Source organism: Passer montanus, unplaced genomic scaffold (assembly GCF_014805655.1).
Source record: "Passer montanus isolate IOZ18808 unplaced genomic scaffold, ASM1480565v1 scaffold44, whole genome shotgun sequence".
In the NCBI taxonomy this organism is placed as follows: Eukaryota; Metazoa; Chordata; class Aves; order Passeriformes; family Passeridae; genus Passer; species Passer montanus.
In genome coordinates, this window is record NW_024369262.1 from 2,384,742 (window position 1) to 2,400,523 (window position 15,782).

A 15,782-nucleotide genomic window follows, 5' to 3' on the forward strand; every position below is an offset into this window, starting at 1 on the left:
TAAAGAATGACAGCTTAGGTAAGGAGAAGGCTGCCTAGGTAATCATTTATGTCAAGATCATTGCTGGGATTTGTTCAGGCTGGAACATTAAAGCCATCCTTTCTCCATGCAGCAGGTCAATCATTAACTGCTCTTTACTGACCTCTTCAAATCCCAGGCACACACACACCACATTACCAGAGGAACGAGTCTGGCTTTTCCAGCAGTGACTGCCATCTCAGATGGCAGAGAGCAGCTCTCCTTTCATCTTATTTCATAGATCAGACTGAGTCAAACAGGCAAGACACCCCCAGCCACCCTGACAATAGCTCTGTCACAGCCTGCACACCCTCATCTTCCTCCTCTCTTTTTTATAGAGGAAGAAAAAAAAATGGAGGGGAAAAAAAAGACAGAAATCAAGGGCAAGAACTGGGAGTATTGGTTTAAAAAAATAGCACACTGAAAGGCATGTGCAAACAACTGATTCTGCAGTCTGCCCACATAAGAACATGTTTTCTCTTTTTAGGATGGTGTCATACTTCTGGGAACTGGGAGGAGATGTTCTTGCTTTGTACCACTGCAAAAGCAATTTATTCGGGTTTCCCTGCCCTTCCACTTGCACTTCCAAGACCCCCTCTCTGAGTGCCTGAAAGGCACAGTCCCAGTTAAACTCCCCTTCTCACCCCAGCTGTGGTTTCATTTTGCAGCTGCTGTCAGCCAGCACCTTCCCACGACAGCTGCTGATCAGCACAGTGTGTTTCCTGTACAAACTGAATATTTACCATCTTTTCCTGTTTACAGCTTCACACGTGCAGCCCTTCCACAAATCCTAGCTGTCATATCTGCCCAGATTGTGAGGGACCTTCAGACTGCAAGTTCCCCACCCAGAGCTCAGATAAATAAGGGAAAAGAGCTGTAAGGCAGCACCTTCCCCCTCTGACCACGTCAGGGCTCGTTAACTCGCTGTAAGTGAATTAGCTTATCATCCCTTTGGTACTCTGCAGCCCTGTCTTAGAGGAAAGCCCTCTGTGCCCCTTATCTCTGCTCTCTGTGAGCAGATTATCAAGTTCAGGACATTTTTCTTTTTTCAAGCATGTTTCAGACCCAAGCATTCAGCTTCCCAATCCCAGAAACATCATAGCAAGGCAAGGCCCTGGACTGATCAAATTCCCCAAGAGCTGATAAGGCCCAGAACGGTGATAAAGACTGTGGAGTCAGCACTTGCACCGAATAAAAGATGCTGCTTCAGTTGGTTAAAGGCCAAGTAGTAGTGTAGTAAAATTAAAATGGGAACAAAGTGCTACTACCAGGCTCCTTGTCAGCGAATTTCAAACATACCTCAGGAGGTGGCCCAACGGGTACAACCCCCCACTCCAGCCCTGTTGCACAACTGCTCTAAAAATATTTTGTTATTTCGGATTTTTTTTCCCCCAGGTGTCCATCTCCACCCTCACGTTACTGAGTTAAGAGACCACTGGACCCCACATTTGTACAACGGCTGAGTAAAACCCAACACGAGGAGCCAAGGGCAAGCAAGGGATTCAACAGGGAGACAAGGAGTCCTTCATGAACTGCAGCACTTTCTGGGCAGCTGCTGTTACCTTCAGAGAAGAGCCTGCACAAGGGACAAGGTCTAGTTTTGCCTTTCATTGGAAAGCATCACAAAGTGCAAGAGCTTATGCTGACAAACTGAAAGCTCTGCCAAGAACCTTTGGCTCATTAGGAAAACTCTACTTTTTTTTTTTCTTTGCAATACTTACATGCCCACAGCAGCATTAGGAACAACAAGTGCCCAAAGGCTACTAGTCATGATTTGTTTGCACCAGCCTTCCAGCCAAGCTGGCTGCAGGATTCAATAGGTTACACTGAAAAAGGCAACCATTGGGTCACCCTAATGCCACCAAAGAGAAAACTCAGTTTGGGGCTGGTAATTGAGAGCCTCCACACACTTGGAGCCAGGAGTCTTCCCCACAAAACTCTTACAGAGAGGACAAAACCAGAAAAAAGAAAGTGAGTCAGCACAGAGTCCCCACAGCTCATCACAAGCCATCACCGAGTTCAGAAGTGATGGCCAGATATTTGAGGACAATGAGAACATTTGACTGCACAAATTTCTTCTCAGGGATTAAGCTTTCTTGCCTCGGGGCACAGGTTGGCCACTGGGAGGGAGCAGTTGCCCCCAGGGCAGCAATTCCACAGCAGTCCAAACATTTGCATCTTCCCTGTGGTCTGTGGGCATGTGCACTCTCATGGGGAGAAGCCAAAAAAGCCACAGGTTGGTGAACAGGAGCGAGAAACCGAGGTGAACCGCACTGATCTGGGACAAACTGAAAGCAGCCAAGGCAAAGAGCAGGAGGTGGGCCCCAAGTGAAGCTCTTGTCAGCAGAGCACATCTCAGGAAGCAGACAAGCAAACGCCTGCTCACAGAGACAGTCAGCATTTGCTTATCAGCTCCTGTGTGTGCTTTATCTGGGTGGCAGAAAGTCTCCACCTGATGGGTTTAATGTGATCTCTTGGCTGTGACAAAGTCTCCAGGACGTGGAGAGAACACAGCAGCCTTGAACGGCAGTCCTGCAGGGTCTCCAGGCACTGGGAGCCTCCCTCACACACAGGAGTGCTCCTGGGGACCCGAGTGACAGGGACACCTTGGGAGCACTGCCCTGAGAGCAGAGCACAGGATGGAGATGGAGCTGCCAACTGCAGCTGATAAAAGACTCAAACATGTGCAGGTTTGCCAGGTGCACCAACCCTGGTACACAAAGCAGGGGAGATAAGCAGCTGATGAATGAGCAAAACCCAAAGAATCATCACATCATTCACAGGTACCTTTGTCTGGACTTTGTTTCCCCACACCTCAGTTTTCCCCCACACCTCAGTTTTCCCCCACTGTTCTCAGCCATCACTCAACTGAGGCTCCATGCACTGATTTCCAACTCTTTTCACAAACTGCTTCCTCCACCAGCCCCAATGGGCTGATCCAGCCTCAGTCTCCATCACAAACCTCTGGACAGAGCCCAAACTGCCTCTCTTCACTCTGCCCTTCCCTCCTCAGAGCACATGCAAACCCTCAGCCACCACAGCAGCTTTCCAAACCCACACCACACCTTTACCCTCGGGCTCCTTTTAACCCCACTGACCACCCAAACACACTGTGGGGTGCACAGTTCTCACCATGGCCAGGCTGGGGACAGATGTCCACCTCCAGGCTGTTTTACCAGGATTACCATTCCCACAACACAAATTTCTCCCTCCCTTTCCAGGCTGGGTCTGCATCAGGGACAGCCACTTCTGGCTGGGGCAGAGGGTAAATCTCAAGCCCTCAAGAAGCACAGCCTGGTTTGAGCACATCCTGAGTGCTTGAAGGAGAGGAATAATCAGCAGTACTTAATTCTGCAAATTGTCATCAGCACTGGACTGCCCTGGTATTATTGCCACCCATGCTCCTTGTTTTCTCACCACCAAGGACAAAGTTCCTTTTATAAACCCAGGACAGCCTCCCCACAAATCATCATCCTCCAGAGCCCATCCAGCCTTCCCTTGCACAGCAAGAACTCATGGCCATGTAGAAAAGGCCATCCAGAAAAGTTCTACCCCATCATTAAAGCTCCTTTTTCCAACCACCCTACAAAACAACAGCACCTACAGGCACACTGCACCATCATACGGATGCTTTAGGAAGGAGCACAAATCCTTTCCTTCTCTCCTGGGATCGATGTGGAGCTCAGCCCTCCTCCAACCACTTCCACACCACCCTGCACCAGCAGCAAACCTCAGCAGCAACTTATCCCCACACGAGCCCAAAAAATGCTTACCTAACCCGTAGCAGAGGTAGGAATAGAACCCTTCTGCCTTCAGCATGATGAGCAGGGACCCCCAGCCCAGCAGGACAGCAGAGAAGAGCAGGTTCTCGATGATGGCTGTGAACGCCATCCACCAGCGCCGCCGGTGCGCCGTGGCCAGCGTGGGGGCCATGGCTGCCTGGGGTGGGGGCCTCCTTCTTCAGAGCCTCAACCTGCAGGGAGCAACACCCAGTGAGCCCACGCTGCCCAAAGAGCATGAAAAAACCCCGTGGCTTAAGGGATCTCCTCAGCAGGTACCCAGGGAAAGCTGCCTGCTGGATGTCAGGCACTGTGCAGAACTGGTTTTTGCAGGTGCCAGCTTGCCAAGCGACCTGCAGGGATGGGGGAGGCATGGTGCCCTTGGAAGAGCCCCCGGGGTGCTCACTCCGAGTGACACTGGGCTGCTCAAGGACTCTGTTCCACTTCCCGAGCAGCAGGTATGAAAGGCAGCAAACAGCCTGGAGCCCTCTGCCCCTGCTCGGGGCACTGAGGGAATCAATGCCAGGGCAGGGGGGCTCAGCCAGCACCCTGATGTCCCACTGCCATCAGGGATGGGGGACACAGCCCCACAGCCCAGAGGTGGCTTCAGAGACCCACCAGGTCTGCTCTGCCCCGTGCAAAAGCACAGACCTGCTCTGGAAGGTGTGGGAGGGGTCTATAAATACAGTTTATCACCAAAGAGCACTTTTTGCTGCCTGCCAGACCAGCCAGCTGGGAGACACCACAGCTCAGTGGCATCTCCAGGCTGCCCCAGATGCTGGAGCTGCATTAACTGTATCCAGCTCTACTTGTGCCAGTCCCTGGAGCCCACGGGAGCAAGCAAATTGGGGAATACACCTGTCCAAGGGGACAACCCGACCCTGGGGAGCCTGAGTGTCACGAGGCAGGTGGCCTTTTGAGCCAAGCTGAGGCTTTTCCCAGCCCAGGCACACCTCAAGCCGCACTGTGGGGAAAGCAGCTGGCCACACAGCCGGCCAGGGCAACTTCCCTTACTGGAGAGACCCCAGCACCGGTGCTTTGGCACGACGGGGGTCTGACCCAGCAGTGATGCCTGGGGGTCAGGGCCCCCTTCCACCCACAAAAGCCGGTTCAGAGCCCCCCCACCACCACCCACAGCGCAGGCCCCAGCACAGCCCACAACGCATTTCCTCCATCACCTCCTCCTCCTCTTCCTCATCCCTGCACAGCCCCCTTCCCAGCCCCGCTATCCTTGCCCAGCCCAGCGATCCTCTATGCGACAAGAGCCGCTGCCCGCTGTCCCCGCCGCCGGCCGTCCCCCAGCAGAGCCCACCCCGCACATCACCCCCGCAGCATCCCGCAGCCCCACGGAGCCCCGCAGCATCCCCTCCCTGCTCGCCATCCAGCCCCCCACCCACGCGCCCCTCTCCATCCGCTCTCCCTCCGCCGCCTGCCACCACGGGATCCCCCCGGTGTCTTCCCCCGGGATACTCCCGATATCCCCTCACGGGATCCCCGATATCTCCTCCCGGGACCCCCGCTATCTTCCCCTAGGATCCCACAGTATCCCTCACTCTCTCCCACCGGTACCCCTCGATATCTTCGCCCAATAACCTCCCCATTTCTTCCCCGGTAATCCCCGATATCTACTCGCCGGTATCCTCAGATGTCTCCCCCAAGTACCTCCCACCCCCAGGTATCCGCTGATATTTTTCTCCTCCGGTATTCCTGTAGTACTTCTCGATACCGCCCGGGACCCTCCTGGTCTGCAGGTACCCTCAGTACCCTCACACACAGACCCGTACACATGCACACACGGACCTACTCACACACAGAGACCCTCACACACACAGACACACAGACACACACACCCTCACACACAGAGACCCTCACACACACAGACACACAGACACACACACCCTCACACACAGAGACCCCCTCACACACCCTCACACACACAGAGACCCTCACACACAGACCCTCACACACACACAGCCCCTCACACACCCTCACACACACAGAGACCCTCACACACAGACCCTCACACACACACAGCCCCTCACACACCCTCACACACACAGAGACCCTCACACACAGACCCTCACACACACACAGCCCCTCACACACCCTCACACACACAGAGACCCTCACACACAGACCCTCACACACACACAGCCCCTCACACACCCTCACACACACAGAGACCCTCACACACAGACCCTCACACACACACAGCCCCTCACACACCCTCACACACACAGAGACCCTCACACACAGACCCTCACACACACACAGCCCCTCACACACCCTCACACACACAGAGACCCTCACACACAGACCCTCACACACACACACCCAAGCGCTGGTCGGGCTCGCCGCCTTCCAGGGAAAAGCGACAAAGCCGGGCTGGGCGGCGGGAGGTGACGCGGCTCCCCCGCCCGGTCCGCCGGGCGCGGGGACAGCGGGGCCGCCCCGCGGGGATCGCCGCCGCTCTCCGCCGGTCTCCGCCGGCCCCGGGCGGCAGCCGCGGGAGCCGCACCGCGCTCACCGCGGAGCACCGGGAGCCGGGTCGGCACCGCGGCATGGCTCGTCTGCTGTGGGTACGGGCACCGGAACCATCCTGCAAAGTCTGCCTGTCCTGCTCAAGGAGAGACCTGAGAAACTGCTCCAGCCCATTAAAAAGGTATTTTGGGAACAGGCATCCAACGCAGCCCTGGGCTGACCGCCGTCATGGCACAGCTGGACAGGGTCAATGACCCCCGAGACACCCCAGCCTATGACACAGCTCATTCAAAGAGTCGCAGAAAGGTTTGGGTTGGAAGGAACCTAAAATATTGTCTCATTCCACCCCTTTGCATGGGCACAGACACCTTCCACTAGATCAGGTTGGTCCGAGCCCCATCCTGGCCTTGGGCAGTTCCAGGGGTGGGGCAGCCACAGCTTCTGTGGGCAACCTGTGCCAGGATTGGCACGGGTTACCTCACAGCCAAGAATTTCTTCCCAATATCCCATCTAACCCTGCCCTCTGTCAGCCGTTCCCCCTTGTCCTGTCACTCCATCCCTTATCCAAAGTCCCTCTCCAGCTCTCTTGGATCCCCTTTAGGCACTGGAAGTGCTATAAGGTTTCCCTGCACTCTTCTCCAGGCTAAACACCCCCACTCCATCAGCCTGTCCATAGCAGGCTGCTCCAGCCTCTGACCATCATTGTTGCTTCCTCTGGCCTTGCTCCAACACATCCCTGTCCTTTTTATGTTGGAATCCTCACAATGGACACAATACTCCAGGTGGTGTCTTAGGTGGGCAGGGTAAAGGGGGAAAATCCTGCCACTAAACCTGTTGATCACACTGCTGGGGATACAGCCCAGCTTCATGAAATAAAGCAATATCATTACAAGCCAGCTTCACATCTGACTTCACCACAACTCTGCCTTCTTTTTTTTTCTGTTAAATTGTTTTTCAGAGCATTCCTCTGAGGTATTCCTATACCTTCCATAAATCCTTCCCTCAACAGGGAGGTCCTGGGTCAAAGGACATGGCCACAAATCCCTAGAATCTTTACAGGGGATATTTTCTCAGCCAAAGGAGATGAAAACAGCATTTGTGGCAGGTAAACACCCCAGAGGAAGCAGAGGGCCCCAGACGGACGGACGTGTCCCCACCACTCCATCCCTGTGGCGGCTGGGAAGAGGAAACTCCTCGGCCTTGGCTGTGGAAGAGGGATCAAACGTTTCAACAGCTGGAAAGGGGATTTGAGCCAATGCAAACAAACAAACAAAAACCCAAAGAAAACAAGGCAGCCTGGATCGGCGCCAGGTGCTTAGCAGAGGTAGAAGAAGGCTGAGGCAGCACGAGACCCAGGAGACCTCAGCACCCAGACCTGGCTGCTGTGTCTGAGAGACACAAACTGTGACAGGAGGAGCGTGAGGAGGGTCCAGAGGCTGTTTGGGGTCACGGGAACCCTTTGCCTCAGCAAGAGCAGTGAGGGCTCAGTTTTCCTATCCTAGAAGGAGAAAAGCTATCAGGTGATCCCTGGCCAGCTATAAATACCCCAGGGATTGAGTAAACAGCATGGGGAGAAAAAAAACAAAGTGAAGCCGAAGAACAGCACTGACACAGAGACGTGTTTTTAGAAACTGGCCGGGAATGAGTTTAACTGGGAGGGAGGTGACAGCTCCTGCTCTGGCACAGGCACTGGGCTAAATGATGTGGTGCTCTTCAAGGGCTTGGGCAGTTTGGGAAAGGAGATGACAAGGCTGACAGGATGACAAGGACAGACCACCATGGGACAGAGCCCAGGAACAGCTCCAGCCTCTGCCCCTGCCCCAGCAGAGCACACAGACACCTCTCTGCTTACAGACAGCACCTGCACGTGAATCCCTTCCCACTGCCTGCCTTCCAAACACTGCAGCAGCTTTGGAAAGTCAGAAATCCAGCACGGGAAGATTCCCCTGCCAGCTCTGCCTTGCTGACCTCCCACACCCAGAGCTAAACCCCCGGCACAGCCGACGGAAGCATCCCCAGCAAGCAGACACCAGCGCAGCCACGCTGCAGGAGCGTGCATGGGCAGCCACACGCTGGAAATCCGCAGCTCGTTCCCCTTTCACTGCCCAGACACGGCCAAGATGCTTCATCTTCAAGCAGGGGAACCATCCTGGCTCCACGGACAAGGAAGGTTTTCTCAAACCAGGCGCTGGTTTGAGGCTGTCAGGTTGTTGTCAGCTATTTACATGCTGCACCCAGAGTGAACTGGCTCATGTGACGTTCACTTCTGGCACAGCACTGCTCAGCTCACAGGCTCAAAATATCCATCCCATTAGGGGGAAAAAAAATGGCTGCTTATAAATCAAATGTGGGACTGTCCCTGCCGCTGTCATAAAATGGTGTCAAAACAAAAGCAAGCCCGTGCAGAACAGACTGCTGCTCCAGTCCTGCCAGGATGAGCAGTTTTATTTGGATGCCAGAATATTTGGTGTTATAATCACAGCAGCAGATGATTCCACTGCAGGAAAGGGTGCTTTGTGCTGGCTGCAAAACTGGAAGCTTCAGCCACGTCAGACTGTGAGAATTTGGTGCCTTGTGCTGTGGAGCAAAAGGGGAGCAAAAGGGAAGCAGCAAAACCCACTGTGTTTTCTGAAACACCCCAAACCCTGAAGCCCAGCTGAGCAGTGCCAGACCAGAAGGATTCATGTGGAGCTCTGCACTTGCTGTGTGAGGTGCAGGCTGCAGCAGAGGGACTCTGGACACTCACAGCCCACTCACATTCCTTCTGCACTCCAGTCTTGGGCTCTGCACAGGGCTCAGCTCAGTGAGTGAGAATTCAGAATTCAACAGAGACAGAAAATCTAAAAAAATTTCCCAAACAGAAAGCCTAAGGCTGCTGACAGTTTCCACACTCTGGAGAATATTCCTGGTTGTATCTTTGACTCAAAGGGTGGCTGGGAAACCCATCTCCTGAAGGGCATTTAATTTTCATTCCAAGGCTTTCACACAAAGCGAAATAACATAAAAAATACACAAAACCCTTCTACTACTTAGATACATCTAAAACCAGATCACTCTGCAAATCCTCTTTGGCATCTCAGCTTGCCTTCACAGCAGGAATGAGGCGTGGGAGGTGGCAGGAGCTTAGGGCACCCGTGGAAATCCCATTTTCCTGGCAACCTCCCTCCTTATCAGCACGGCGCCAGGTGCACAGGTTGATGGTCACTGCCCAGCTGCCACATTTGCACAACTGCAGCTTGGAACTGTGTGGAGTTTAAAAGGCTGTCACTACTCCCTGTGTCCTGTTACTACACCCTGTGTCCTGCCACAAGCTTTTCCCCATGGAAGCAAAGGCAGCCAGGGCCTGCCACAGAAGCCAGAGCCACGCAGATAAACCCCTGCAGACCCAGATACCCTTTGAGATAAGCAGCTAAAATGAATATTTTTTTCTGAAGCTGCTTGTGACAGCCCATCATCTCAGCCCAGCTCCACAAAATAATCCCCTTCAGTGAGAAACAACTTTCCAGCAAGAGGCTCTGAGCTGCATTACAGGAATTGAGACAGGGAAAGGTGAAAACCGATGGGGTGAGACTGGATTTTGTGCATGCATTTCCCAGCTGAGCACTCAGCAGCCCTGCACTGGCTACATCCCCAGTGGTGACAGGGACTCGAGGGTGCCACCACAGCATCCAGAGCATCGCTGTCCCCCGGGGCTGTGCAGACACAAGCGGGGCTGGTAGGGCAGGGAGTAGCAGCACACAGCCCCGCAGGCTGTCCCTTCTGTGGCCCCAGAGCACAGGGGTCACCAGGAAGGCTCGATGCTCCTGCAGTTCACAGCTCGGAGCGGGCCCAGGCTGGGGCTGGAGGAGCCCGGTGGCTCCCGCGGCCCCAGCCCGGGGGTGGTGGCTCAGGTGGCCGGAGGGGCGGCCGGCGGCTCTTTGCCGGGGCCGGAGGGCGAATCAGCACCGCTGCTGGCCACGTTCTCGTATTTCGGCTCTTCCTCCGCGCCAGCCTGCCCCTTCCTTTCGAGGCTGCCAACTAACTCCGGGCTTTTGCCCTTCTCTGTGGCACCTGCGGTTTCGCTGGCCCCGTCCTGGGCACCGGTGTTTTTTGACGAGAGAGATGCGAGGAGCAGGGACAGTCTCTTCGCAGCGGGATGCTGCTGCTTGCCAGGGGCTGACTCGGCAGGAGCCCCCGGCACACTGTCCCTCTGCCTGCAGCTGCTCTCCGAGTCCCTGCGCTGCGCCAGGGCCCGGCGAGGAGGTTTCTGGATGGCCTCCATGCTCCTCCTCACCTTGGGCTCCTCCTTCGCAGCCCACTTGCCCCTCTGCAAGCTGCCCAGACGCTTCAGCACAGCCTGGACCGGTCCCTCGCCAGTCCCCTCCGCCTTGGGGTCCTGCCCGGCCGTGCCCACCATCATGTAGATGGTGGTGACATTGGGCTCCTTCCCCTTCGCCTCCCAGCTGCCGCATCTCGCAGCTGCTTCCAGCGCCTCCACTCTCTGGGCCACATGCCTGGTGCTGGACACCACCCTGCGCCGTCCCCCCGGGGTGGCCCGAGGCGATGGCCGGTGGCTTTCCTCCCCCTTGCTGAGGGGCTCGGGGTTCTCGTAGCCATCGCTGGCCGGGTTCTCGCTGGGGGGCTCGGCCGCCGCGTCCCCCGGCGGTGGGGTCAGCCTGGACGGGCCCCACGGGGCCTTGGGCTTGCGGCTGGGGCTGGGGGTCTCGGCAGCCCCGAATTTTGTCCCCTCGGCGAAGGACACAGAGGGTCGCTTGGCCTTGGCGATGCTGGAGGTGCGGGGGATGGCGAAGGGCTGCGAGACATCCTCGGAGTCGAAGGCGGACGGGTCCGGGAGCGCCTCGCCAGCGGGGGATGCCCCATCCTGCAGCTCAGCCCCGCCCAGCAGCGGGATGCCTGTGGGACAAGGGGACACGTGTTACGGCTGCCGCAGCTGCCACCCTACCCAGGGACACAATTGGGGACACTGGGACAGGAGCTGATGCAATAGGATTGTCCCTGGGATCGTTTCCCAGGGAGGAGGTTGTGAAATGGGGTTGCCCCACTGGGCACGTCCCATCGCACGCAGCCAAACACAGCCCTGCAGACAAGAAAACAAGGACAAGGAAATAAACACTGTCTGTGCCAAGCACAGCTCCCTGGGACGGCCAGGATTGACCCCAGAGGTGATCCGAGAGGAGGAGGAGCAGCCATGGGCGTCACCTTCTCTGGGAGGGACGGAGTACTCGGGTCCCTCGTTGTCGGTGTCGAAGGAGGAGAAGGAGCTGTCTGACACCCACGCAGACGATGGGGGCTCGATGAAGCTGGGGTTGTAGGGGATTTCCATGTCGTGGTGGGAAACTGGGGAAGAGAAGACACCCAGCTGAACTTGAGCACCCCAGGGTGCTCAGGGGAGCAGGGTTTCAGACTTCCCCCCAGGCAGAGAGCACAGAGAGTGCAGCACTTTTGGAAGTGCTGTCGGCAGCTCTGCTTCGCTCACCTGTGACTTTGGGAAGTTTCGAGGTACCCAGGTTAAAGCAGGGCATGAGAGCACTGAGGTTGGCCAGCACCCCCTGCACGTGGTGCTTCATCCTGGCCACCACATCATCATCTGGCACAGCTGCCCTGCAGAGCAGAGATGGACATCAAGGGACACGGGAGATGGGGATTTGTGTCAAAGGCTGAAAAATGTGAAAAAATACCTGTCTCTGGCATCTGCTGAGCTGGCACCACAGCAGCAGCAGGCGACACAGAGCAGCAGCAGCAGGAGAGGGACAAGGATGGAGGCTGCAAGGGCTCCGTGGTCCTTCAAACCTGTGTGAGGAGAAGGGCTGAGTATGGCACGTCCTGTGGCTGTGGCACCTACAGAACAGCCCTGCACGGAGAGAGCAGGAGCTGACAACTCCCAGTGGGGCCAGGAGGCACCAGGATGCATCCCAGCCCCCCAGCACCTTCCCCATGAGGATGTGACCGTCCCTTGCCCAGTGCCAAGGAGTAAATGTGAAGTTTGTCTTACTCAGCACACAGTCACCCTGCACAGGGTCACAGGTCCCCCGGGAGCAGTGGCAGGGTGAGGAACAATTCACTCCAAAATAGCCCTCAGGACAGGTGTCGTTGCAGCTGGAAGAGAGAGGAAAGGAGGGAAATGCCCCCAGAGAGAGCGAGGGTCCCGCCCAGCCCCATTCCCAGTTTATCCCAACACTTTCCTGGCATTACCTCTCTCCCCAGTAGCCTGCCTGGCAGATGCAAACTCCTGTCACGGGGTCACAGCTCCCCGAAACACACTCGGGGCAGAGGAACTGGCAGCCATCACCAAAGGTGCCCACGGGGCAGGAGCTGTTGCAGCTGCCAAAACAGAGCAAATCATCAGCGACTGCAGCCCAGAGCAGGGACAGCCCCAGGGAGCAGGGGCCTCACCCTGGGCATACCTGGCTCCCATCCAGCCGGGGTCACAGCGCAGGCAGGACCCGCTCTGGGGGTCACAGGGCTCCCCGTGCTGGCAGCGGGGACACGGCTGGAGGCAGCCATCCCCATGGAATCCAGGAGCACAGGGATCCTTGCAGAGGGTCCCGTTCCAGCCGGGCTGGCAGGCCAGGCAGAAACCATCCACGGGTGAGCAGGGCTGGCTGCGCTTGCAGCTCCCACAGCTGTGTGGGCAGAGAGGCACTGAGGTCACAACGCCCACCCTTGTACCCCTAAAAAGCTGCTTTCACCCCACAAAAAGCAGGTTTCACACCACAAAATCATTGAGCATCATTTTGGACCGAGGGAAAATATACAATAGTGCCTAAATGCTCTGTGGTAGCAAGAGGAGAGGAGGGCAGCAGAATCACAGAATGTTCTGAGTTGAGAGGTCTGCTTTATCACCATGGGGAGCAAGATTAAGGATGACCAGATTTTAGGGTGACACTTTCTGCTGGCATTAGCAAGATGTTTCTTTTGGGGCAACTCTGATGCTGCATCCACCCTGGGATGCTCAAACCCAGGATGGGTCTCCCTGCCCAGCCAAAGGGACAGACAGGTGCAGTGCCTTCCCCCAAGATCTGACTGCAGCCCGCTGCATCCCTCTGCTCCCCCATCTCACCTGTGCACGCACTGAGATCCATATTTCCCCGCCGGACAGGGATCCCGGCAGCTCCTGCCCTGGTAGCCGGGCTCGCAGCTGCAGTGGCCGGTGACAGGACTGCAGGAGCCGTGCCCGCAGTCGCAGCGCCGCTGGCACGCCGGTCCCCAATAGCCAGGCAGGCACTCGCACTTGCCCGTCTCCTGCGCGCAGGGCGAGACGTTGCAGGAGCACTTGAAGCTGCACCTCCTGCCCCACCAGCCCGGCAGGCAGCGGCACAGCCCGGTCAGGGGGTCGCAGTGGGAGGTGGAGGGGTTGCACTGGCATTGCTTCCTGCAGCTCGGTGCCCACCAGCCCGGCTCGCAGTGGCAGGCGCCGGTCAGCGGGTCGCAGTGGCCGTGCGGGCCGCACTGGCACGGGAACTGGCAGAGCCCTCCCCAGTGGTTGGGGTCGCAGGTGCAGTGGCCGCTGACGGGGTCGCAGCGCCCGTTGGGGTGGCACGGGCAGCTCCGCTTGCAGTCGTGGCCCCAGTACTGCTCGGGGCAGCCTGCGAGGGGAAAGGACACAGGCAGGATGGGGAGAAGCCCGGCAGCCCCCCGAGCATCCAGCTGGCTTTAAAGGGGGATGATGGCAGGGGCTGAGCGCGGGGAGGGCACTCACGGGAGCTGCAGTCTGCTCCGAAGAAGCCGGGTTTGCAGCGGCACAGCCCGGGTTTCACGCACACCTCGCCCTCTCTGCAGGCGTCCTCCCCCTCGCACACGGCTGTCGTGGCAGGAAAGGCACTCAGCTCTCTCTGGCCGGGGCTCACACCCCAGCTGCCACCCACCCAGCTCCCGCAGGGACAGCATTCCCGGGGAAAGCACCATCCTGCTTCCCGCTCCATCCCTCCGGCTCAGCCGCAGCACCATCAGCACCTGGAGCTCCCCACTGGCACCGCTCACGGAGAGCTGCAGGGTTTCCCCCAACACCCAGAAGAATCCGCCCGGATGAGCGTGGGGACCACACTTTGGGGTTCAGCCCATCCATCACTCACCGACTGTGCACGCCCTCCCCTCCTGCCTCCAGCCGGGACAGCACTCCGGGCCGGCCGGGAACCTGCGGGAGACACCGGGGGTGTCAGCCAGGGCGGGGGACCAGGGCGGCTCCACGGCCCCGGCCAAGGCGAAGCGATCCTTGCCCCAGTGCTGAGAAGGCGGCGTGGCCCCCAGGGCAATGCTCCGGAAGGAAACCAGAAAAATAGAAGGAAATTTAGGAGGCTGCAGCCCGGGTGGGCGGCTGGGCTGGGCTGGGCTGCCCGAAGTGCTGGGAATGTCCCCATGGAGCCGTGCCGGGTGTCCCATGCCCTGGGAGAGGCTCAAAGCTTCACCAGCAGTGCAGAAATGAGGCACCAAAGTGAAGGCCATTAAAGGTGTCACCACTCATGGGAGACAACGGGAGAGGCAACGTGGCAACAAATTCAGGGGACGCCAGTCCCAAAGCTCTTTGGGGTTTGCTAGAGTGACATTTCCCCACGATGAGTTTTGCCATAGGTCCCATACTGCCCCGTTGTCCTGCACTCTGAAGGTGAATGAGAAATAAACCCTGGAGAAGGGACCTGATGCCCCAAATGCCCAGCCATGCCCCAGCCACGCTCCCCAGCACCACCCCAGTCTGCACCCACCCCGTGCCAGGCTCCACATCTCTGTCCGTGGGAGGAGGGATGGACAGCAGCCCTCTGGGGCTGCTGAGAGGCCCCAGGAGGTGGAGTGGCACAGGTGGGGACCCCCGTGGCACCTACCTGCAGACGTTCCTGCCCTCAGGGTCGAGCTCCTGGGCAGAGCTCTGCACCCACAGCCACAGCTGGAGGCAGAGGATGGGCCGGGCACTCTCCATCCCAGCAGGGCACCAGGGCCCCTGTCCTGGTGGCTCCCCAGCCCCACGCTGGTGTCCCTCTGTCCCGTCTGTCCCGTCCCACCCGTGGGGCGGCCTCTTCCTCCCTCCAGCCTTGGGTTTCTTCCTGAGGAAACGCGGGAGGAGGCGCCCCGATCCAGACGTCAGGAGCAGGGAATGCTGCTGCCTGGGCTATTTCTGGCCCTGCCACAGAAAGGGGCACCCAGGGGCTCAACACAGCCACAAGGGGCTGGCACCTGCCTGAACACCTCACCTGTGTCACCCCACTCCTCCTGTGCCATCCTCCACTGCCCCCAAAACTGCTTTAGCCAATGTCCCCCCAACCCAAACAAGGTGTCCAGTGCCACCCCCTGCCTCAACCCCCACGAGCCACCCCATGGCACTGCCAGCCCCTGGCAGGGGCTCAGAGGAGGGGTCCCCATGTCCCCCATGGCAACACAGCCTGACCTATGTTGGCCTTTGCAGGGCTGCTGGCCACTGTCCCACCTCGCCACGTCCCCAGGAGCTTTGTGTCAGCAGATGCACAGGAAACACCTTTTTCCTACCCAAGGCCAGCTCAGCCGGGGGGGCTCCGG

The 15,782-nt window shown here is 57.7% G+C and overlaps 2 protein-coding genes across 3 annotated transcripts in view; both read right to left on the reverse strand.

The window, feature by feature from the left end:
- Window positions 1-5,651, reverse strand: part of SLC43A2 (solute carrier family 43 member 2) — a 31,571-nt gene extending 25,920 nt beyond the window's left edge. The window contains exons 1-2 of one of the 2 annotated variants that reach the window (XM_039720436.1): window positions 5,460-5,651; window positions 3,792-3,991 (exon numbers count right to left, since the gene is read on the reverse strand). In XM_039720436.1, coding sequence (XP_039576370.1) covers window positions 3,792-3,951 — 160 coding nt within the window. In that variant the 5' untranslated portion in view covers window positions 3,952-3,991; window positions 5,460-5,651. Of the gene's footprint in view, window positions 1-3,791; window positions 3,992-5,459 lie in introns of those variants that run through there. The other variant, XM_039720437.1, reaches the window with a different exon arrangement.
- A 3,574-nt stretch (window positions 5,652-9,225) lies between these two features.
- On the reverse strand, window positions 9,226-15,491 carry SCARF1 (scavenger receptor class F member 1). Its single transcript, XM_039720396.1, has 11 exons — window positions 15,095-15,491; window positions 14,351-14,412; window positions 13,978-14,079; window positions 13,339-13,864; window positions 12,683-12,901; window positions 12,471-12,599; window positions 12,271-12,374; window positions 11,957-12,068; window positions 11,755-11,879; window positions 11,478-11,615; window positions 9,226-11,171 (listed from the first exon to the last, which is right to left on the reverse strand). Exons 1-11 carry the CDS (start codon window positions 15,187-15,189, stop codon window positions 10,165-10,167), a joined length of 2,619 nt encoding a protein of 872 aa, XP_039576330.1. The 5' UTR covers window positions 15,190-15,491; the 3' UTR covers window positions 9,226-10,164.
- Window positions 15,492-15,782: the final 291 nt, after the last annotated feature.

Coding starts and splice junctions, on each gene's coding strand:
- SCARF1 (XM_039720396.1), bottom strand. CDS start 15,189: ATGGAGAGTGCCCGGCCCATCCTCTGCCTCCAGCTGTGGCTGTGGGTG. Junction 12,902..13,338: donor GGATCTCAGTGCGTGCACAG/GTGAGATGGGGG, acceptor CTGCCCACACAG/CTGTGGGAGCTGCAAGCGCA. Junction 12,600..12,682: donor CCCGGCTGGATGGGAGCCAG/GTATGCCCAGGG, acceptor CTGTTTTGGCAG/CTGCAACAGCTCCTGCCCCG.